The sequence below is a fragment of the Rhinolophus sinicus genome, linkage group LG03 (assembly GCF_036562045.2).
Source record: "Rhinolophus sinicus isolate RSC01 linkage group LG03, ASM3656204v1, whole genome shotgun sequence".
NCBI classification, from domain to species: Eukaryota; Metazoa; Chordata; class Mammalia; order Chiroptera; family Rhinolophidae; genus Rhinolophus; species Rhinolophus sinicus.
The window spans coordinates 26,755,983-26,781,178 of record NC_133753.1 but is presented as its reverse complement, the minus strand read 5'-3'; the positions used below and the strand labels follow the sequence as shown (position 1 = coordinate 26,781,178).

Sequence of the window (25,196 nt, the reverse complement as noted above, 5' to 3'; positions counted from 1 at the left end):
TCTCTCGGGTTAACCCAAAGTTCCTGTGAACAGAGGACTTGTCAGTTGTGACTATAAAATTTCATTCACCATCACCATTGTCTATTGGGTTTATGGTAGTAGATTAAAATTAAAAGGTTTAAAAAAATGAAAAGGTTTAGTTTCGATTTTGTTAAACTAAGCATAAAATAAAACAGTAAATGATTTTCCTCTATAAAACTTAAACTGCTCAAAAAACCTGCTAAGCAAGCTTTAGTTGTAAAGTCTGACTCTAAATGTACATCAGATTATTGAAAATACGTGTGTATGAACTGTCTTGACTGTTCTGAAGACAAATAGGCCTTTCTGATTGGAGGTGACTTTAGCATCTACTGGTGAACATTCAGGATATTCTCTTGAAATTTGGATTTTATCTTTTAGGTTAGTGTTAGCTGCCTTCTGATAGGTAATTCTTGGCTTGTGGTAACAATGCTGCCAGATTGAATACATAGTAGTAATGAGCACAAAACAAGCAATCAGTCAATGGACAGTGTACCTACCTGTTCCATAGCCCAGGGAGTTGGCCAAACAAGATTCTGAAGATGAACTGCAGCTGAGCTTCCAGGAACTGGTAGAGACACTGACTTTTATTAGAGACACTGATTTTTATAATATAGTCCACTAGGCTATTTTTTTTTTTTAAGTTTTTTTTTATTGGGGGAGGGGAACAGTGTATACTTCCAGGACTTTTTTTTTTTTTTCCCAAGTCAAGTTGTCCTTTCAATCTTAGTTTTGGAGGGTGCCATTCAGCTTCAAGTTGTTGTCCTTTTAGTCTTAGTTGTGGAGGGCGCAGCTCAGCTCCAGGTCCAGTTGCCGTTGCTAGTTGCAGGGGGCACAGCCCACCATCCCTTGCGGGAGTCGAACCAGACAGCCTTGTGGTTGAGAGGACGTGTTCCAACCAACTGAGCCATTCGGGAGCTCAGCAGCAGCTCAGCTCAAGGTTCCGTGTTCAATCTTAGTTGCAGGGGGTGCTGCCCACCATCCCTTGCGGGACTCGAGGAATTGAACTGGCAGCCTTGTGGTTGATAGCCCATTGGCCCATGTGGGAATCGAACCGGCAGCCTTCGGAGTTAGGAGCATGGAGCTCTAACCGCCTGAGCCACCAGGCTGGCCCCTCCACTAGACTATTTTTGTTGCGTGGTTTAATTTTCTACATGACTTTAGTTAACAATAGTAACAATTTTGTGTGAGGGAATTTGGGCGTTATATACTCAAATATGTTAAAGTTAGTTAGCCACAGTAGTCCCTGAAAGTGTGGACTATTTACCAAGATTGCTTCCTTCCAAATTTAGCCTATTCAGTTGAAAGTTTTTATATGTACAGTATTTATCTGTAACAATGTATACATATACATAATACATTTGTATAAAACATGCATATCCGCTCATACATATACACTCTCAAACTTACATATATACACTCATGTACATTTGAGTGCATATAAATGTTTATGTATGTACACAGAGGTATGTACTATTTGTGCGTTTACTTTTAAACTGAGGAATAGCCTTTTTGGATTAAAGAAAACTTGCAGTCAAGCATTGTTTAATTGAAAGCCTAGGTAGTTTTCTTTCTCGTACATCTTTACTCTGGTGTCATAGTAGGTAACCACATTCGTTTCCTATACTAAACCCTGAGAAACCTTGCATTTTGACTGTCATTTCAAAGTTATCAGGAAAAACTGAATTGCAAGTGTATAATTTAGAAACTTGGTAGAATTAGAGAAATTCTTTGTTGGTAATTTCCTTTTCAAAGATGTTAATTTCAAAACTTACCCATCACTTACATCATTTGAACCTCTTTTTTAAAAAGTTTGCATGGAAATGAAGTCCGTCAATAAGAAAGAAAACCATTCCTTCTCATCGGTCTTTTATTGGACTTGTTTACTTGCAGTTGATTTCCTACTATATTCTGAATTAAACTGCAGTTATACCAAATAAAACAAGCTATGCTTAATGCCCAGATAAGTCACACAAGAGACTCTGCATTTAGGTAGCCTTATAGTTCCATTTTATCTCTAGGAAGCTTTCTCTATAAAATTTAGCAGTCACTTCTCAGTTTTTATGTGAATCTCAGATTCCTCTTATGAATGAAGACTAATTGATGCAATGATGAAAAATGCCATTATAGTTGATAGTTAAACTCAATATATAATATAACCTCTCAGAGGAAATGTTCTAGATAAGATCAGATAAAACAGGAAAATTTACGTGTTCTTTTCTGTGTATGAAATTAGTGGAGGTCAGTGCTTTGAAAAAGTATATACAAATGTATTATTTTATTTTTATGTAAAAATACTGTTATAGCTAAGAAATGAGTACAATGGGTTTTATGTTTATCAAGACATAAATATCAAATTTATAGATATCAGCGGTAGTGTTCCTCTGATGAATTAAGACTTTTTTAATTTCATTAATGTATTAGAGATTAAAAAGTGATGAGTGAGTTGATTTTTCTAAGGTATTCCTTTGTTTCATTACTATATAGGGATTGACAAAGGAAGTGTTTTTTGAGATAATCTGCTTTACTACAGAACCTATTAATTTGAAAATGTAGTTGGCTCTAGAAAAAGACTTACAGGAAATCTATCAGCACCCTATTGCCCTTCTTGTTAAGCAGTTTATAGCAGCTGTGCATTATGAAGCTGTGCTTTTTTTTTTTTTTTTTTTTTAACTTTCAAAAGCAGAGACTCAGATGATCTACTTTGAGTGAGTTTCATTAGAGTTATTCTTGGTGTTTATAAAAAATTGTATATTTTATTTATCACTGTGTGGCATTTTGGGCTATGTCATAAGTAGGGTTCCTCATTACCAGAAATACAGAGTTAGGGCTATAGGGACCTTGGAGTCTCTATTTCAGTCCCCTAGGTTATGGTAGATCATTTTTATTCATTTAAACAAAGTTACATTCTTTTTGCAACAACCTTGACCTTGTCCTTTATTGTTACTTTTTAATACAAAAATTACAAAATTCTATATTTTTCCTTTTTGAGGGGGAAGGCAACATAAAGTATAAATAAATGAAAGTAAACTGTTTATTTCTGTTGAAACAATAAACATGCTTTATTATAGCTAGAAGGAAGAAGTGTTAAGAGCTTTGAGGGATATATTCTATTTATACTTCCTTTGGATAAAATTAGGAAGTGCTTTTCCTATTCTTATAACAGAAATACACGTTTACGAGGTCTAACAATTAAGTTCGTGTACTTGCCACTGTGAGCTTACATTGGCAGCACTGTACAAACAGCTTGGTAAGGTTTCATAGCCTTGGTATATCAGTGTCTCACAGCCGTGTTCGTGTTGACATGTGGCGGTGTCTTGCTGAGTGGCGTTCATTATTGTTGCGTGTTTTTGTGTGCTGTCACAAGAAAGTCTGAGCTTGAATTAGAATAACGAATAAACATTAAATTTCTTGTTAAACTTGGCAAGAGTGGAAGTAAAATCAGGGACATGTTATTCCAAGTTTATGGGAATAATGTGAAGAAAACGGCAGTGTACAAATGGATGGTTTTTCTGAGGGGAGAGAATGCGTCACTGATGAAGAGAGGTCAGGGTGGCCAGTAATGAGCAGAACTGATGAAAACATTGCAAAAAATTCATCAATTGTGTGTAAAATCGTCGGCTGACTGTGAGAAGCATAGCAGATCAAGTAAACATTGATAGAGAAACAGGAAAATCTTAACTGAAAATCTTGGCATGAGAAAGGTGTCTGCAAAAATGGTCCCGAAGGAGTTCCCTGATGAACAAAAGCAAAGGAGAGTCCAAGTTTGCCAAGACCTTTTGGAGAGGCAAGACGATGCTTTGGGCCATGTTATCACTGGTGATGAAACATGGGTGTACCAATACAAACCTGAAACAAAGCGTCAAAGTGCACAATGGAAGTCAGCTGATTCTCCACGACCAAAAAAGTTCCGTCAGTCCAAATCAAGAGTCAAAACGATGTTGCTAACTTTTTTTTGTATCAGGGATTATTCATTATGAATTTGTACCAACTGGACAGTTAATCAAGTTTACTATTTGAAAATGCTAAAAAAGCTGCGTGGAAAAGTTAGACGCCCCGAAGTTTTTGCCAACAGTTCAGGGCTCTTGTATCACGAAAATGCACCAGCTCAACGACACTGTCTGTGAGGGAGATTTTAGCCAGTAAACAAATAACTGTATTGGAACACCCTCCCTACTCACCTGATCTGGCCCCCAAAGACTTCTTTCTTTACCCGAAGATAAAGGAAATGTTGAAAGGACATTTTGATGACATTCAGGACATCAAGGGTAATAGGACAACAGCTCTGATGGCCATTCCAGAAAGAGTTCCAAAATTGCTTTGAAGGATGGACTAGGTGCTGGCATTAGTGCATAGCTTCCCAAGGGGAGTACTTCGAAGGTGACCATAGTGATATTCAGCAATGAGAGATGTAGCACTTTTACTAGGATGAGTTTGTGAACTTAATTGCCAGACTTCGTATGTACATGGATATTCATTGTTTGTAATTTGGAACACTTTAAATAATCTAAATGTCTGTTACTAGACAACCCTGGAAGAAATGATACCGTGTTTCCCGGAAAATAAGACGTAGCTGGACAATCAGCTCTAATGCATCTTTTGGAACAAAAATTAATATAAGACCCGATATGTTATATTATGTTATATTATATATCATATATCATATCGTATCACATCATATCATATATCATATAAGACCCAGTCTTATAGTAAAAGAAGACCGGGTCTTATATTAATTTTTGCTCCAAAAGACACATTAGAGCTGATGGTCCGTCTAGGTCTTATTTTCAGGGACACGGTAATATATCAACATAGTGTAATAATCAGAACTTGACATATCTGTTATTATACATATTATTGACTTAAAAAGCTAATCTATTCTGTAAGCAAGAGAAGTAAAATTTAGAAAGTGTGTATGAGGAAAATGATCCATTTGTCTTGGGACAAAATGTATATTTAAAAAAATTGTTCAGAAAAATACAGAATGCTGTTCGCAGTGTCTCTGAGGAATGTGAAACTTTCTTCATTTTATATACTACTTTTGAATCTTCTGACGTGTAGTATTTTTTAAATGAAACACAAAAACAAAACAATATCACTCACTCTCCAAAAGTCATTAAAAAATTTAAAAAATTTTTTATTTAGGTATATTTGGTGTACAGTCTTCTATTGGTTATTTTAGTCTCAGGTGTATAATATAGGGATTCGATGTTTTTACACCTTGTAATGTGATCACCCCACTAATTTTAGTAGTCACATGTCACCATGTAAGCTTATCATGCAATATTATTGACTTTATTTCCCTTCCCCTTAAACCTATCCTGCTACCCTTTCCCTTCTGGTAACTGTCCCTTTGGTCTCTGTTTCTATGAGTCTGTTTTGTTTATTTGTTTTTTAGATGCCACATTAAGTTGGCATCTTGTGGGAATTTCACTGACTACATGCTCTCTCTCACATACCCATCTACTTAGATTCTTACCTGATGAGTCTTTTTTCTTTTTCTTTGTCTTAAAACCAATTTTATTGATATATAATTTAGGTATGGTAAATTGCATCCATTTAACATGTACAATTTGATAAGTTTTAGCGGATGAGCAAACCTGTGAAATACCAGTCAAGATACAGATCATTTCTCTCATCTTCAAAAAATTCTTTGTGGCCCCTTGCTATCCATCCTTCCTCCACCTTTGGCCTCAGCAGCTGCTACATACTTTATGTCGTTGTGGTTACTCCTCTCCAAGAAGTTCATATAAATGATAATATGAACTTTGTGGCTTTTGTATTTAGTTTTGTGCTCATGTGATGCTTTTGAGATTCATCATGTTATGTGTGTTAGTGGTTTCTTGTTGCTGATAGTCTTCCATTGTATGAGCATACTGTATATTGTACAATCCATTCGTCTGTTAATGGATGAGTCTGTTGTTTCTAGGTTTTGCCTGTTGTGAATTAAACTTATAAATTGTTTTCTAAAGTGGTTTTACATACCTACCAACAATGTATATGAATTCCAACTAACATTCTTGTTGACTTTTGCTATTGTAGGCCTTTTAAATTTTAGCCCCAATGAATTTATAATAGTATCTCATTGTGGTTTAAATTTGCATTTCTCTTAACGACTAAAGATAATGAGCATCTTTTGATGTGCTTATTGGCTATACATACATCTTCTTTTGTGTCCAAATCGCTTACTCACTTTTAAAATTGGGTTGTTTGTCTTATTACTGAGGTGTAAGAGTTCTTTTGATATTTTACATACAACTAATTTGTCAGATACAAATTACAAATATTTTCTCCCATTCTTGCCTTTTTGCTTACGTGATCAATTGTGATGTCATCGGTTATCATTGTAATGGATTACTTTATAAAGCAAGATTAGACAGAAAATGTGAGATGATGAAATCATAGCAGCATATGAACTAGTACATTCACTTTGGAAAGTTCACCTGATCTGGAGCTTAGGCAGTGGAAGGGAAGACTTAACAGTGAATTAAGACATGTCCTGTTAAGTCAGAATTAGAGAACATTAGCCATGTCAATAAATATATCAGTAAATAAATCTGTTGATTGCCAAGGAGTAGATATGTCTGTCTTTCCTTACCAGTCCTCAGAAGCTGTCTTCTAAAACAACTTCTTTGTTCTTGTACCGGCCCTTTCCTTACCCTCCTGTTTTAAAAACCTAGCACAGTATTGCACATTCCAGGAAGAAGGAAGGACTGGTTCTCAGTATTGAAACTTTTAATTAAAAGAAGCATAGTGACTTGATTTCTATTGTGGCACAAGAGTTAAAGAGGATTTAGAAACCCAAGACTTTTGATCTTGGACGGGTGGACATACTATAGCCTTAGGGCTAAATCCAGCTCGATGCTTTTTGTAAATAAAATAAATATGTATTTATGTTATTGATTTGCTGCAGCTGCTTTCACACTGCAGTGGCAGACTTGCATTGTCCCCACAGAGAGACCATCTGGTCCTCAAAGCCTAAGATATTTATTATCTGGCCTTTTTGAGAAAAAGTTACCTAACTTCTTGTCTAGGGAGAAACAAGTCCATTAACCTATAAGCAGCAATAAATGGAGTCATTTCTGTCTGGGTGAAAACTCATTTTTCTTCACAGACTCATAGTCACCAGTCATGGTAATAAGGGGAATTGCTATCCCAGAAATTGGAACTACTCTTAAAGTCTTCCTCTGTTAAAAGTATCATGATACATTCTTTGAGATAGCGTTGTGAACACAATACTTACTGCCATCAGAAATAAGCGCTTTGTTGTAGGCTCCTTGAGTTAGTTGTACAGATAGATGTATGTGGTCCTTCAACAGCCTTCCAAAAACCATTATACAGTTGCTCCCTTGTATCTCAGTTTGCTCTTGCAGCACCTTCCTGCCCTAAGAGTAATACTAGAAAAATGAGAAGTCAATTAACAGTGTATCAGAATTAGGCTTGGAGAACACAGAATGAACAGGAGTGGGGTTGGGGAGGGGACCCAAAAATGAAAATCATCCAGGAAATGGAAGAGGCCTCCTGTGTTGTTGGTGCTGTGATAATTAGACGAACTATTCAGATGATTTGTCTTTCTAGTAACCATCTCCATCCAGGATACATAGGTAAAATCAGAGTGACATCAAGACCAAATAGTTGGGTTTCTTGGGTGAGCATTGGTCTTACAATCTATGCATTTAACTTTGTGTCATGTGATGAGGATTCTTATTTATAGGACAAGGTAGAGAATCCCGTTCATTTCTCATGTCTTTTATCAGAATCTTGCGAGTGTTTATCTGAATTTGTCTGCAGCACCATTTATGCCTTCAGGCACATGCCTCAAGTGTCCTTGTTCCTTAAGTCCGTGTCCAATTTTACTCATCTTCCTGTTGATCATCGTTTATAAATCGACCTATGATTAGTACTTTGAAATCTTCCTGCTTCGAAAACATGGTTTTGCATAATTAAATCTAATTTTTGTAGACAATAGTTATTATTGAATATTCAAAACAGAAAAACCAGTGACCTTAACTTTTTCTTTTCATTATCTTTGGAGATGCTATGTCACAGCCAATATCACTATGAAGTCTGAAATTCCAGCCTCCATCTTGTTTATTTTGTCAGAAATTGATTTTTTCTTTTTTAATAGTGACAAAGTCATTCTATTACATATAATTAATTATGGCCTGGGAGTTGAATTATGATGAGATGACTTAGTTTATAATCATAATTCATGTGAGTACATATTTCGTTGATGTTCTACTTCCCAATTTATGTTCATTAGAAATTACTTGAAGTATTTTTCTTAATACTGAATAATATTAAAATAGGGTTATTAATATGGGCACATTTTACTTTGAATCTAAAGGTTAACTGTGATCATGTTTTTAATCTCAAGTGAGATATATGTAAAATTGTTGTGCATACTAAGATTTGTACAAGTAAAAGATTTTTGCCTTTATAAACCAATAGCAATATATACTTTGTTCTGGTTATTTTTGAAGATGCCTTTAAATGATCATATTAACACATTGAAATTTTACTGTTTTTCACTGAGTCCTTAAGGTAAATACTTTTTTGTGTAATGTTTTTTTTCTGAGTTGCTTATCTTCTGAATAAAATTTGTACTTCTGAAGTCCTGTCAGTTGCCACGCCCAAAGATACAAAAGAGGGACATAGAATCTATTCTTTTGTTGGAGTAAATTTGGGAATATACCATGAAGGCTAAATGCAATGCTAGTTTGTTCTCATATGTGCCATGTGTACTTTTAGGAATCTGAACACATTCTTAAAGTCAGTAGGTAGACAAAAGCTTCTTAGGAAAAACTAAAAAGCACTGTGAAGTCATGCACATTTGTTAAAATTATAGCTGCTCTTTTCTTAGACATGTGTTATGCTTCTGTATAATTTCTAAATTTTATTGCTTGTCTAGTCATTGGTTTTTATAGAAACATTCAGAGTTGTAGATTTATGTAGTAATAAAATTGCTCAATTTCTAGCTTTGTTTAAAAAGCTTTTGGGGGGAGCATTCTTTATTTAAAATACAACTTTCTATATAAAAGTTTTATATTAGACATCTGTATATAGAAGACAGAGTTATGTAGTGACTTAATGTTCTTTTCCTTTTCCATTTGAAAGTTACAGAGAGAAATTAATTGATTTCAGTTGCATATAAATATTTATTATTTTCAATATCCCAAGAATAGGACTTATATTACTAAAAATCCCATGGAATGCTTAAACACTCAGCATATACTTCAATATAGATTTGAATATAGAATTAAGTTATTTCTAAAACACACACAAATTTTGTGATATAAATGCTTTTATGCATTTCATTCTTACTGGGTTTCACACACAATAGCCAAGCCTTTCTAGCTCTGTTACCCTGTGATTTAGTCATTTAACATGGATGTGTGATTCCTCTGCATTTATGCAATCTGTGATTTCAATAACGTAACTTAATTATAGTAACATAGCCAGTCTTTGATTATCCATGATGAATGAGGGAAGAGTAGAGCATAAAAAAATTGCAATTTAAAAATAATTTTTAAATCTCAGTCAAGCCAGTAGTTTTACTTGATTATTTTTCTTCACTAACAATTTCTTCAACCCATCCTACCACTTCAAAACATTTTTCAGTAATACATCTAAGAAGTAGCCAAATTGATAGCTTGCATCATTTCATTTTAGTTCATTAATCTGGTTTCTGTTAGATGTGCTTAAGAGTGAATGGCTCATGATTAAAAGACAGGGGAGTAAAAAGCAGTTTTAGATAATCCACGTGCTGAATAATTCTCCCTTGAAAAACCGCAGATGAACTGAGCATTTCCCAGGATGCTGTTTTCTTATTTATCTCAGAAGTATATTATTATGACAAAAAAATTGCTACTATGGAAAACATAATAAAATAAAATATTTGCATATTATCCCTGATCTATTATTAGTGCTCAAATAATCCTGTTAAATAAAGTACTTTTTCTGATTCTAGTCCTTTTAAATAATGAAGGAATCGTTGAAATGTTCTGCGAACCCTTCATTATATTATTAATATATCATAGGGACCTTTTGTTGTCACTTTTCAAAGATATCACTTAAATAAAAATCCTTACTGTATACTGTTTTCAGTGTAGTCATGGAAGATAAGTCTTTTAGCCCTTCCATGAAGGTCAAGTGCCCTTTAAGATTCTTCATTTTCATAACCTCAGTAATTCCGGCTAGTAAAACAAAAACCTCATAAATAGAGAGCAGCCTGGTTTTAGAGTTGTGTCCCTCTTCTCATTGCCCTACTGGTAACTTATATTCACTTGTTTATGCTCCCTAACTCACCGTTGATACGGCTACCATAGATCGTCAGGTACAAGTGTGCATTGCAGACAATGTCCGGATTTTTTAAAATTACATTATCAGAAATCATTTTATCTTAATAGAGTTCATTTTAAGAGTTTTGTTTTAAACCTGTGTATTTTTGCAGCCAACATAATTTCTATACCTTTTATCACTTTTGTAGTGATTTTTGGCTATAGCAAATGGTGTTCCTAAATTTTTTCAGAGTTCTTGTGGAATCATACTAAATAGTAATATTCACTAAGTACTGTAATTATCACCGTTATTGTACTTCCTTCATTGAACTTCCTTATATCCATTTTGAAGTCTTCATTTTTTCTGGAAAAAAAAAAAATAATACACCCAAACTCTGAAGGTAGTCACACAAATTTGTTGTCTTGCAGTGTGATCTGTCTTAAAATTTAAGCGGCTTTCCAAATGGCCATTCACTACTTGCAAGTAGTGGTCAGGTGACTTTTAAAGACCATTACATCCATTCATGTGATTACTTAAGAATGTGTTAGGAGGAGAAAAGAGGAGACTGTATTGCAAAGCTGCCTTCAATTCCTTACGTTTAACACCTGATTGTTTATGTTGACATTTTGCCCCACTGTTCAGCATTCCTTTTCAGTTCACATCACACTGAATTATGTGCTAATCATTTCTTTTAAAATGTTTTGAAGAAAGTTATAATACATTTTTAAAATTGTAACAAGTTGCTTGAAGGAAAAATTCTGAGTATTCTAATAGCTTTTCTAAAAATCATTTGTTTGCTAGGTAAGTTCTCTTCTACGCTTTATGAGACTGGTGGCTGTGATATGTCACTTGTGAATTTTGAACCAGCAGCAAGAAGAGCATCTAATATCTGGTATGTGTGAATTCATATTAGGAGAGTGTGTGTACTTGCATATGTTTGCCATGTTTAAAGATTTTAAGCCTTGATATATAATATAAAAGTTGTTTTGAAAACATTTGTTTATATTGGCTTATATAATTTCTCATAGTGCATTTGTCTCTAGAGAGTTAAAGTAGAATTTGTTGCTTCCATTCTTAAAACAAAAGCTATTCTGTGTTTTTAAAAACGAAGTAAAATTTTCTGTAGATCTTATAGTGGGATAGTGATTTGCGCAGTTGCAAATTTATGGATTTCGTGTGTGTGTGTATACATATATATGATGTAAAAAAGCTTATTAGACAAATAGTTTATACAACTAAATTCATGCCCATCAGTTCTCTATTTTTGTGTAATTTAAAACTTTTATTTCTTTGTAAACGTTTAGTCAAATATCTTTTAAAGTGATCATCTTTCATTTTGTTATAAAATTTGTTTACCAGCTATAAGAAGGAATTTCTTAAATTATGGATCATATACGGCATTACATTTAGTTTCTTTTTTCTCCTTCCCTTAGGAAGGAATTATGTAAGATAGTGGAGAAATTAGAAAAAAAGCAAATAAGAAATTAGAAATCTTGATCTTATGACATAATTATAGTTTAGAATGTGTTAAAATTTTGGTAAAATTTTAATCTTATTCATGTATGCAAGTAGCTGCATTGAAATCCTTTATTGATTAATTATCTCACTGTTTTCACTAGGGTTATTTGATTGTATTTTAGGACTTCCATTTAATAATGGACACACCTATTTAAATGTTAGACATCTGTGGGCAGTTCATCTAGTTTTTTAAGGTTTGAGGTGCCATTTCAATTAATAGGATCTCGTGGTCACTTAGCATGCTGCAAAGATAGAACATTCAGAAAATTATACTCTTTAAGCTCCTTTTCAGAATTCATCGTGTCAAAAATGATTAAATTGGAGTGTTAGATGATTTTGTAACAGTAGAAACAATAGGAAGATGGAACAATGGAAACAATTATATTTAATATAATTCAAGACAAGAACAATTCCTTACACCATAAATGTGGTAAGGTCTCCAGTGTTGAAATCTAAAATTGACTGAACTGTGGAAACTTAATTGTCATGTTCTAGGATATTTATACCTAAAATTTATTGTGGTTCCAGGCAATATGTCAATTGCTTTCTTAAATACTTCTCACAAGAACCTTGTTACCCATGTTACTGATTAGGAAACTGAGGTATAAAAAGGTTGGATAATATGTCTAAGATTTAGTTAATGAAGAGATTTGAAGAGGCTATGCTTTTAATCACAGCTGTAGGAAAATGATATTTTGCATTTTGAAGTTTACATAGAAAAGGGAAGACAGTGTAAATATCCAATTGTTAAAGGATTTATTTTTTTTCCACTACTTGACAAGTTGTTTAGTCCCTAAAGTCTTTTTCATTTTATTTTAGTGACACGGATTCTCATGTATCCAGTTCTACCTCAGTTCGATTTTATCCACATGATGTGGTAGGTTTTCCTTTATTTTTATAAAATGATGTGTTTTCAGATTAAGTCTCTACACAAATAAATAAAATATGAGTTTTGTTGAAAACTATGGCCAAATACCTTTGTTGTCCCATAGTGAATCTCTTCTTAGAAGTCCTTTGTTAAAAAACAAACAAACATGGAATACCATGAAGTTTAATTAGCTATATATGGATAAGTAATTACACTTTTAAGGGTATGTAAAGGTCCATTTGCTCACCAGTGTCGTAATCTGGTTGTGCCATTTTTAATTTTTTTCATTTTAAAACTTCACGTTGAATATTATGATTTTGTTGCAATTATTTATTGGTTAACTACTAGTTATTCATATACCAGTGTGTGTGGGGAAAGCTGCTTAGTGATGTATAAAAATATGCCACATGAAACAGGAATATTTTTAGAAGATAATACATCAAGATGTATATATTGAAGTTGGAAAAGACAAAATGGTGGAATCCTTATAAACAGCACGTAAGAGAAACTTACAGATAAATGTGGTGCCAAAGGGATTAATTATCAGCAGCTTCCTAAAGATGGCGAGTTGTGAACAAGGTTTTTAAGATGATGGATGTGAGTTGGCATAGAGCAAAGGGTTTCCACAAGTGGATATTTGGCAATGTCTGGAAACATTTTTTGCTTCTCACAGTGTGGGGAACACTACTGGTATCTACTGGATAGAAGTCAGGGATGGTGTTAAATATCCGGGAGTGGACAGCACAGCTCCTACAACGTAGAATTATCTGGCTGCCAAATTTGAGAAACCCTGGCACAGAGGATAAGAAAAAAAGTGTTTAGGAAAGTCTTTGTCAGTGCTTAGAGATAGAAGTGGCTGTGTTACATACAGAAAGCAAATTTTGTGGACTATACCCGCATAAGTGTTTGAAAAGTAAAGACTGTCCCTACTTTTTTTGCTGTAATGTATTCCTAGCAGCTCCATAGGAAAGCAAAAATGGGAAAACGAGTATTATTTTCTACGGTTAAACATTTAGGAACCTTGAGATAGCAAAATGCCGGCTAGTGTTGTGCTAGATACTATAAACTTTTGATTCTTTCAGAGGAAGGAGAAACTGGTGAAGTGGTGAATGGATGAGTTAAAGCTAAAAGAAATGTAATGTGGTAATTTTCTGTATAGCCTCAGCTGAGCAGCCTGCCAAAACAAAAACAAAGGGGAGGGGAGGCTGAAGGGATTTGAAAACAACAATAATTGTGATAAGAGACTGTAGGAAGAAATGAAAGTTGAAAACATTAAATCCAATGCAGAGGAGCTTAGACTTAACATAGTGATGAGGTTCGTACTTAATGAGAAAAGACCATAAATGTGACGGGAAGAAGAGAAGCCATTAATGATTCAAAGTAAGTGATCTTACTGGATTTACTAGCTAAACAATCATAAAATGTTAAGATTTTTAAACACTTTTCCTAATAAAACCTTTCCAAAAGCTGGATTGATTAATTTGCTTTATTTTAGTTCGTTTCCTGTTGTCGCCTTCTGTGGTTTTATTTTTATTTTTTATGAGTTTCAGGTGTGCAAAACAACATAATTAGATGTTTACATACCTCACAAAGTGATAACCCCCAATAAGTCTACTGCCCCTCTGATACTGTACACAGCTGTTACAATACCATTGACTATACTCTCTATGCTGTACTTTACATCCCATGACCATATAAATAAATATATGTATGTATATGTATGTATTTAGTTACAGTTGACATTCAGTATTATTTTATATTAGTTTCAGGTGTACAGCACCTTCTGTAGTTTTTAATGGTCATAAAATATCCACAAGGAGTGGACTAGTGTAGAGAATTAAGGGGGCTTCGATAATCTGTAAGCTAATTGAGTAGCCCTTGAATCATGACTTGATTAAAGATATTTTAAGCCTTTCAATGCTGACTTTCTTTTAGCTCTCTCTTCCACAGATTCGATTGAACAGACTATTGACCATCGATACAGATTTGTTGGAGCAACAAGACATTGATCTAAGCCCAGACCTGGCAGCTACTTATGGTCCAACAGAAGAAGCTGCCCAAAAGGTTAAACACTATTATCGCTTTTGGATCCTGCCCCAGCTATGGATCGGCATTAATTTTGACAGACTCACACTTTTGGCCCTGTTTGATAGGTGAGAATATAGTGTGATATTAAAGATGCGTGCAGATTTTATTTTTAAATTGAAATGTCCCAGTGATCCATTGAGGTTTTTACTTGGTTTTCATGTTGGAAAATGTTTTTTATTTTTGTTCTTTTGATATAAAATTTAAGTTAATAGGGTTCCAAAACATTGATTCTTGAATCCATTAGAAACCTTTCTGTGGCAATATTAATATTTATACAAAAAAAAAATCTTTTTTATCATCAATAAGTATCATGCAACTGTACTGAAAAGCCAGAGAAAGTGAAGAAGTTACAGATAACATGACCCCAAATGAAAAAGGCATAAGGGGAAACTTCTATTTCCCTATTTCTTAGCACTAATGTTAGTAGTAAACAATATTAGTCCATTATAAACTTGGTGACTAAATGCTGCTTCCAGTCAACATGGATTAACAAGGATTACATTTACCCTCCTACCTGAAATTGAAAAATAAACAATGGTTTTCAAGACATTGGAGATAAGACAATAAAGGACAGTGATTCCTGAAAAATGGGAAATGAATTATGTGAGCCCTACAGTTACCCCAGCTTACTGCCTTAAGAGCTCCCAGGCTATGACACAGGGATGAGGTATTAGAGCCTAGCAGACTTCCTGAGTTGGAGATGGAGCTAAGAGTCCATAGGACAGAGTATCAGAGAAATGCTTGCTGCTCAGAGAGAGATCTCAGAGATCTGCAGTGGATCTCCTTGACTATTCAGCAGAGTATGGTAAGTGAATGTACGAGAAGAAACTACCCGAGGCCAGGGTAAGAACCATTTGAAATAAATAGAGGAACAGCACCTGGCACTCACACCAGGCCAGGAATAGTGCCTGTTTCCACCAGCTTGATGGAAAAAACTCACAATGCATATGTCATGTGTAGCATACTCAGGAAATTCTTGCCTTAGAAGTGGGGAATTAGCCCTAGCATGAGCACTGCTCCAGACCCACCTAACAAGGTCATAAAAGTGAGACCTGAAAGGATCAAATTGTTGCCAAGTAGCATAACAAAGCCCAGGAAGATTTATAGAAATCCAGAAATTCTCAATGCCCAGTAAGTTAAGATTCATTATATCTGGCACTCAAAGATTCCCAAGCATGCAGAGAAGGGATAAAACATGAATTATAATGAGGAAAATAATTAGTTGGAACCAACCTGCAACTGTCACAGATATTAGAATTAGCAGTCAAAGACATTAAAACGGTTGCAACTTATTCCATATGTTAAAAACGTTAAGTAGAAACACGGAATATATATATAAAAAGACCCAAATCAAACTTACAGAAATGAAAACTAAAATGTCTGAGATGAAAAATGCAGTGGGTGGGATTATTGGTGAATAGACATTACAGAAGAAAATATTGGTGAACTTGAAAGCATAGCAATAGAAACTATCCAAAATGAAAGAAAAAAGAAAATAATTCTTCCACTCCTGTTCACCAACGAAAAACATACAAACAAAATGAAGTGACCTGTGGGAGAACTTCAAGAAGAGACAGGAGACAAAAGATTTTGAGGAAATAATGATGGATAACTTTCCAAAGTTGATGAAAATTACAAACGTCCACATTCAGGAACCTCAGTGAATCCCAAGCAACATGATGACAACTATATACCAAGGCACATAATTGCTTAAAACTAGTAATAAAAATCTTAAAAACTGCAAGAGAGAGAAAAAAAAAAGTTTATATAGGAACAAGGATAAGGAAGTTATGAGGTTTATTGTTGGAAATAATGAAGTTGAGAAGACAATGGAGCAACATTTTTGAAGTATTAAAAGGAAAACAAAACTATCAACCGAGAATTCTATACCTAGAAAAACTTTATTTTAATAACCAAGACGAAATAAAGACATTTTCAGACTAGAAAAAAACTGAAAGACTTCTTTGTGGGTAGACCCACACTATAGGATATATTAAGGGATGTCTTTCAAGCAGAAGGAAAATAATACCAAATGAAAATATGGACCTACCCAAAGAAACAAAGATCACTGGATCTTTTCCATGCTAAGTAACTTCATGAATAAATATTTAAGTTTTTTTCTTACTATTTAATATTTGTGAGAGATAATTGGATGTTTAAAATAATAACATTGTATTGTGTGGTTTATAATGTGTAAAAGTAAAATTTATGACAATAATAGCATAAAGGCTGGGAAGGGAAATACAAAATTATACTATTAAGTTTCTTATAGTAAATGTGAAGTGGCATAACATCATTTGAAGGTAGACGGTTATAAAATGTGTAGTATAAAAATAAAATACTAAAATAATGAAAGAATTATAGCTAGTAAGTAGAAAAAAAGGAAATAAAATGGATTCAGAAAAATTATTAATCTAAAGGAAGGTAGAAAAAGGAAAAAGATCAAGAACAGATCAGCATATAGGAAATAAATGAAAAGATGACAATCAGAAAAAGTCTGAAATTATTAGATTGAAGAAAAAAGCAAAACTCAACTCTATGCTACCTACAAGAAATGCACTTTAAATATAAAGACAGAAGTAGGTTAAAAATAAAAAGATTGAAAAAGAGATAGCATGCTTATGCTAATCAAATGGAAAGCTGGAGTGGCTGTGTTAATGTCAGTCAGACAAATTAGATTTGAGAGCAAAGACTATTACCAAGGATAAAGAGAATGATAATGATAAGGGATCAATTAATCCACCCTAAATGTGTCTACACGTAAAATAGTGCATCAAAATACATAGAGTAAAAGTTGATAGATAGGAAAAATAAATAGACAATTATAGTTGAATTTAATACCCCTCTCTCAACAATTGATAGAACAAGTATGCAGAAAATAGGCAAGAATGTAGTATATTTGAACAATTCTGTCCACCAAACTAAGTTGATTGACATTTATGAAACACTCCAATCGTAACAACAAAATACACATTTTTTTAAGTGGACATGAAACATTTACCAAGGTAGACCATATTCTGGACCGTATAATACATTGGTCAAATATAAAAGGGTTCAAGTCATGCATTGTATGTTCTCTGACCATGATGGAATTAATTATAAATTAATAACAAGAAGAACCTTAGGAAATTCCTAAATATTTAGAAACTGAAAATACTTCTAAACTCATGGATCAAAGAAGAAATCAAGAGGGAAATTAGGAGGTATTTTGAACTGAAGGAAAATGAAAACATCAGAATTTTGGATGCGCCACTAACACAGTACTTAGAAGAATTTATAGCTTGACGTAACAAAAGTCAAATGAGTGACTTCACCTTCTACCTTAAGAAACTAGAAAAAGAGCACATAAAGTCCAAGTAAGCTTAAGAAAGAAAACAGTCAAGAACCAAAGCAGAAATCAGTGAGGAAACAGAAAAACTATAAAGAAAAATCATGGAAACCAAAAGGCTTGATCTTTAAGAAGATCAATTGAATTGATAAACTTTTAAGCAGGCTAATTCTGGAAAAAAAGAAAAAGCAAAAAGTTACAGATAACCAATATCTGGAATATGAGATAGGATTTCACTACAGACTCTACAGGTACTAAATGGATAATAGGAGAATACTATAAATCACTATTGTCAAAGTTATTGAAGGATAAATTATCAGAGTTCACTTTGAAAGAAAAATCTTAATGGTCCTATATCCATTAAATAAATGGAAATTGTGGTTAAAAAACCTTCCCAGAAAGAAAACTTCAGGCCCAGATGGCATTAAAATAATATCCCAAATCAGGCAGGTGGTGAAAGGATAGCCTTTTCAACAATTGGATTTCCATATGCAAAAAAACCCCCCAAAAACAAAACTTGTATCCTTACATTGCACTACATTATAAGAATTCAAAATGGATATATAGGCCTAAATGTAAAATCTAAAACAACAAAACTCCTAGAAGTATATAAAATATAGGAGAAAATATTTGTGACTTTGGGTTAGGCAAAATTCCTTAGATGTGACACCAAAAATAAGATTAGTAAGTAAAAGAACAGATTGATAAATTGGATTTATCAGAATTAAAAACTAAGAAAAGTTGGGGGACAGCACATGTTCAGTGTGTAGCAATATAGACAGTATATAATGTAGCAGAGTTGACAAGGATCATTGGATTCAGCAAATCTGGAATTCCACAGCCTGCCCCAGAAGATCAGAGAAAATACCAGTGTTTATTGTACTGAAAATACTACTGAACTTGTTTTAATCTGGTAGAACTAACAAATGAAATAGTGCAGAGATGTTTGTGAATTTCATTTTTAGGTCAATTGATTATTATAAATATGGCATTGACAACAAACTAATAAAAGCATTTTTATGATTATAAGAGTAATTCTTTACCCATTATAAAAAACTTAAATATATGGAAAGATTTTAAGACAAAGAGACCATTCATAATCATTTCACCCAGAGAGACACATTATCAGTAGTATCATTGTGATATCTTGTCTTTATTAACCTATAACTGGGTCTTGTAAGTAACAGGACTTACATCTTCCTATGCACACAGTTTTGTGTCCTTTCTTTGTATAGTAAATGTGTTGAGTGTTTTCCTATGTCATGTATGTTTTTTAAAAAAAACAAGACTTATAGTAAGTATTTAACATTTTGTGATAAAATTTCCTCAAGAAATAATGATACTGGTTCTTATTTTTTGGTGTGACATAAAAATCATCTTCATTACTGTGTAATATCTTGGCATCAGATTGTTCCTTTTACAGTGTCAGTTTAATAAAATGTAAAACTGTCAGCAACTTTGATATAGTATTGATGGTCTTTATCACTACCTTCATTCTCAACATATGGAAGGGCCTAGTAGTAGTTCTAGTAAATTGCTTTTCAGATTATTTCACATCATTTAGAGATGCGGAAAATGAAATTGTTTGGTATCAAAATTTGGTTACAAACTTTATCATATAAAATACCAAGAACTTTCAAATTAAATTTTCTAGAAACTGTTTTGAGAGTTTGTTTTTGAAACTTGTTTCTATGTATAGGTCCTTTATTTGCCATCCTGGTAGGTTAGTAATTTTGCAACAAATTTGACAGAAAAGCAGATGTTAAGAGTAAATTTTTTTAAATAGAAATGAAAACTATATTATGTGTTAAAATTAAAACTTCACAATCTACTATAGTGTGTTTTATTTACACATAAGAATTTTAATTTCCCACATAAGCTAGTTTCTTTTTCAGTGTGATCGAAAATCTTATTCAAACCTAATACTATAAAAATATTTCAGGAAGCATAACATGAACTTCATATTGATGCCTTCTCTTACTTCACTCTGATTAATTGCTTATATTGATGATATACTTATAAATTTTTCTGTCTACAGAAATCGTGAGATCCTGGAAAATGTGTTAGCTGTCATCTTGGCTATTCTTGTGGCATTTTTGGGGTCTATTCTTCTCATACAAGGCTTCTTCAGAGATATCTGGGTGTTCCAGTTCTGCCTGGTTATAGCCAGCTGTCAATACTCACTACTTAAGGTACCAGCATCTCTCTTCTTTTCAGAATATGGAATAAGATTTGTGTTAAAGGGCAGAGGTTTCATGCCATTTATTACATTATTGTAAGATTAATTTTTTGATTAATTTTTCTCAGATGTTTACATTAGATTGGGTAGGGAACAAAAGTGACATATAAACTTTAAGAAACAATGATATATAAATGAAGCTTCTTTAAAGCTATTTTTTTGTGTTGAAAGAAAAAATTTGGGCATTTGTTAAAAATAAGAATTTGTATTTTTGAAATTCATTTTAATTTGCCAACATTAACCCTCCCACTTCTATATTTTAACTGTTCTGTTCTGTAGGTGAAATTTATTAAAATCCTTCATTAATAGATACAATAATGTCAAAATTGGGATATATAATCCTTTGGGACACTGAAAACAGAAGATTGGTGTCCCTTTGCTATTGTTTTAATAATGGCTATAAAATATCAAATGTTACCAATTTTAAGTACTCCAAAAATGGAAGAATCAAATACCAAATTTTTAACCCTTCATGGAAAATCATTGTGGACTGTTAATGTCGACTGTGCCCATTCCTTTCTTACTTCGCCAATAAATACCCTTCTTGTGTTGGTTATTTACCTGATACAAGCTAACCTGAAGAACCTTTTCCCATCCTGAAAACTATTTGGTTGGTTCTGTTTATACCATCAGCTGCCCACATGTCTATCATCGACATCAGGAATATACCACTTAATGTCAACTGCTTCATTTCTTCAAGACCCATCCATACTTTTTTTCCTCACTGCAGCACTGAAATCGTAGTCTTTGTGGTTGCTAATAATCTGAAATTTTCAAATCTGTGTCCTTTTAATAGTCTTCATTCTCTGTCACTGCTGCATCACTTAACACGTATGAATACTATCTTCCGTTTTTATATTGTCCTCATTGTTCTGTGACTTTATATTACCCTGATGATTATCCTACTTTTCAGATAACTTTATTTTCCTTTGTTGATGCCTCTTTGTTCTTTTGACCACTTCTTAATTGATGAGAATTCTCTAGGGTTCTATTTGGCCCTCTTGTCAGTTTGCAGTTCCTTGCTAGTGAAGTCATCCTTTTTTACTTTGTTTGTTGCCCCTACACATGAATTATGTCCAGATTTATATCTCAGAGTCTTCACCTTTCTCACAAGCTTTAGTCCTATGAATCTGCCAGGCCGTTGGCACATTTGAAAAATAGCACAGCATTATCTTCTGATAAATATTTTCCTCGCCTCATTGCTTTGCTTTTGACGATACTATACTGACTCAAAATCTTAGAGCTACTCCTTCCAAGTTACTGTGATTAAATGTGGTGATCCTGTGTTAAAATTTCTGGCCTTTGTTCTTGCTTTCGATTTCAACCACCTTAATCCATCCCTTTATTGCCTTAAGCCATTTAAATTAATTCCTTGCCTCTAGTATCCCTTGTCCCATTAATTTTGTCCAGTGCTTTTCGGTTAATATAGTCAGATATGGAAAAGGTAAAATATGACTGAACTTTTTAAAATTACGAGTTGACTAGAAGAACAGTAATGTCATAACTAGAAATGAGAAAGGCTGGAACAGAAGCTTTTAGAGGATAGATGCTGGAATTGAAAGAATTTCAAGATTCCCTCGTCTCATATCCAGTAAAGGACCACATGCCAAACTCAGTAAGCTTGGGCCAATCTGGAGTTGTAGGGTGGTGATAAACCATCCTAAGCAAGTGGTTTGGTATACTATTGGAAATGAACTGGAACTTGAGAGAAAAGTCATGGTTTGGGAAGTAGCTGCCTAATACCATTTGGACATTTTTATGGAAAGTTGATAAAGTTTCTTACAAAGATATAGTTTAACTTAATTGATGATTTTGATGTGAAAATATAAGTAACATACCGTGTTTCCCCGAAAATAAGACCTAGCCGGACAAGCAGCTCTAATGCATATTTTGGAGCAAAAATTAATATATGACCCGGTCTTATTTTACTATAATGTAAGACCGGCTATGATATGATATATGATATATGATATGATATGATATGAGATATGATATGATATGATATGATATGATATGATATGATATGATACTGGATCTTATATTAATTTTTGCTCCAAAAGACGCATTAGAGCTGCTTTGTCCGGCTAGGTTTTATTTTCGGGGAAATACGGTATTTAATACAAATACCATTGAATGGTTTAGTAAGCTTGGAATTTGTGGACAGAACTAGAATTCTTATAAGCTAACCCATATTTTGTGCATTTTCTGAATGGAATGATAGAAAGCATTCTACCGTAACATACTTATACGTAGTAATGAACCAAGCAGTAATGGATCTATCTACCATATGCCATTTCAGAAACATTAAGCGAGATGCAAATTATTAACCAAAATAAATTTAAGAGTCAGGAACGATTTGAGATATTTTTAATATCACAGTGACATCAGTATCTCGAGCTGATTTTTTTGTCTTCTATTGATGTTTCAACAGAATTAATCTAGGTCCTTTCTTAGCTATGGAACATTTATTTGAGATTATTTCAGGCACTTTGAAGGTTGCTTGTAAAATTACCAGGACTTCAGTAGTATAATCTATCTTTCTGTTTCATTTTTAGAGTGTTCAACCAGATTCTTCTTCTCCCAGACATGTAAGTCACTGTAATATGCCTGTAACTCATGGTTCCTTAACATTCATCCAAACCTTTTGTGGATCATATGTCGGATTGAATTAAGATTTATGTTATTATTTTCTCATCTAAGTCTTGACACACTACTAGAAATATAGGTGATTTATTAGCATGAAATAAAAATGGTACTGTAATTGTGGCCTTTAAATCCTGGTTGAAAATGAGCATAATAACTCATACTTTGACAGCCTGTTTCACAGGGAGGTTATCAATTAGGTAGACATGGTTCATATAAACTCATGATTATTTGATGACTTGCATTTAGTAAATTTTGAAGAATAAGTCATGAATAAATATTGAAAAACAGAATTTTAAAGTAGGAAAAACTTCGTATTATTTTGCTTAAGTAATCATTAAGAGCAAGAATAAAGAAGTAATGCATTGATCTGGTGTTTAGACCTGTGGGCACTAAGGAGATTAAAAACCTTATTTACTTTGTTACTTTAAACAAAAGTATTAGCTGCTGAACAATACTTATTGTGAAGCATGCTTCGGTTTTAGACCTCACCCTGTGTTAGTTTAATTGGAAGACCAAAGGGTATTCTCTTTAAAGTAGTTCAAAATCAAACTCCAAGAACAATTTATGATGATGTCTTCTTTCTTGAATATATTTATTATTTTTTCCCATACACTGAGATACTTAATAATGAAAGTAGATGAGCAAAACAAAACAAGGAGGCACATGATTCTCTTTCAACTGATTGTGTATTATTTTGTAAGAATGCTTTTGAAGTATAATGATAGATGGAAGTACGGGTTTTAACTTTTTATTTTGACATAATTTCAGACTTAGGGAAAAGTTGCAAAGATCGTACAAAGAATTCCTGATGCTATTCACCCATGTCCCTGTTAAACATTTTACCATATTTGCTTATTCCCTTTCCAGTTCCTCTCTCTCTCTCCCCCCCCCCTGCACACGCACATACACATACACACACACTTTTCTGAACTGTTTGAGACACGATGCCTCTTTACTTCTAAATGCTTCAGTCTATGTTTCCTAGAAACAAAGGCATTTCTTTACATTAATTCAATATAATTACCAAATCAGGGCATTGACATTGATACAATACTATGTATTTTCTAAGTTGCAGTGCTTACTTAGGTGTTTCCTATTTTCTCAATTGGCAATAGAAAATCCCTGATTGTGCATTTAGTCTTTTTAGCCTACTTTAATCTGGAGTAGTTCCTTAGTATTTGTCTTTTATTATTTTAATTTTTTTACTTTCATTTTTTGAAGGGGAACAGGATTTTATTAGGGAACACTGTGTACTTCCAGGCCTTTTTTCCAAGTCAAGTTGTTGTCCTTTCAATCTCAGTTGTGGAGGGTGCTGTTCAGCTTCAAGTTGTTGTTCTTTCAGTCTTAGTTGTGGAGGGCACAGCTCAGCTCCAGGTCCAGTTGCCGTTGCTAGTTGCAGGGGGCACAGCCCACCATCCCTTGCGGGAGTTGAACCAGCAACCTTGTGGTTGAGAGGATGCGCTCCAACCACCTGAGCCATCTGGGAGCTCAGCGGCAGCTCAGCTCAAAGTGCCGTGTTCAATTTTAGTTGCAGGGGGCGCTGCCCACCATCCCTTGCGGGACTCGAGGAATTGAACTGGCAACCTTGTGGTTGAGATGAGAGCCCACGCTCCAACCAACTGAGCCATCCGGGAGGCAGCTCAGCTCAAGGTGCCGTGTTCAACCTTAGTTGCAGGGAGCAGAGCCCACCATCCCTTGCGGGACTCGAGGAGTTGAACTGGCAACCTTGTGGTTGAGAGCCCTCTGGCCCATGTAGGAATCGAACCGGCAGCCTTCAGAGTTAAGAGCATGGAGCTCTAACCGCCTGAGCCACCAGGCCGGTCCAGTATTTGTCTTTTCTGATATTGGCATTTTTGATGGGTACAGGACAGTTATTTTTTAGACCATCCCTCAAGTTGAGTTTGTCTGATGTTTCTTCTTGATTGGATACAGGCCATGCTTTTTTGGTGGAAACGCTGTGAAAGTGATGTGTTCTCAGTGCATCAATCAGGAAGCACATGATGTTGATTTATCCTTTCGCTGGTGATGTTAACTTTGATCTTTTGGTTAAGAGTAGTGACTGCAGGGTTTTTTAACCTCTGCAATATTAACATTTTGGACTGGAGATTCTTTGTTGTCGGTGGGGGTGCTCTCCTGTGCATTGTAGGATATTTAGCTTTATATCTTGACTTCTACCCACTAGATGTTAGTAGCACCCACCACCCCAATTG

General features: G+C 34.1%; 1 protein-coding gene across 1 annotated transcript in view; it reads left to right on the top strand.

Annotated features, from left to right (window-relative positions):
* The window catches only part of PCNX1 (pecanex 1), a 130,287-nt gene that overhangs the window by 62,188 nt on the left and 42,903 nt on the right, over positions 1 to 25,196 (top strand). The window contains exons 9-13 of the mRNA XM_074329172.1: positions 11,101 to 11,191; positions 12,637 to 12,694; positions 14,621 to 14,838; positions 20,140 to 20,293; positions 22,896 to 22,928. Coding sequence (XP_074185273.1) covers positions 11,101 to 11,191; positions 12,637 to 12,694; positions 14,621 to 14,838; positions 20,140 to 20,293; positions 22,896 to 22,928 — 554 coding nt within the window. The remainder of the gene's footprint in view (positions 1 to 11,100; positions 11,192 to 12,636; positions 12,695 to 14,620; positions 14,839 to 20,139; positions 20,294 to 22,895; positions 22,929 to 25,196) is intronic.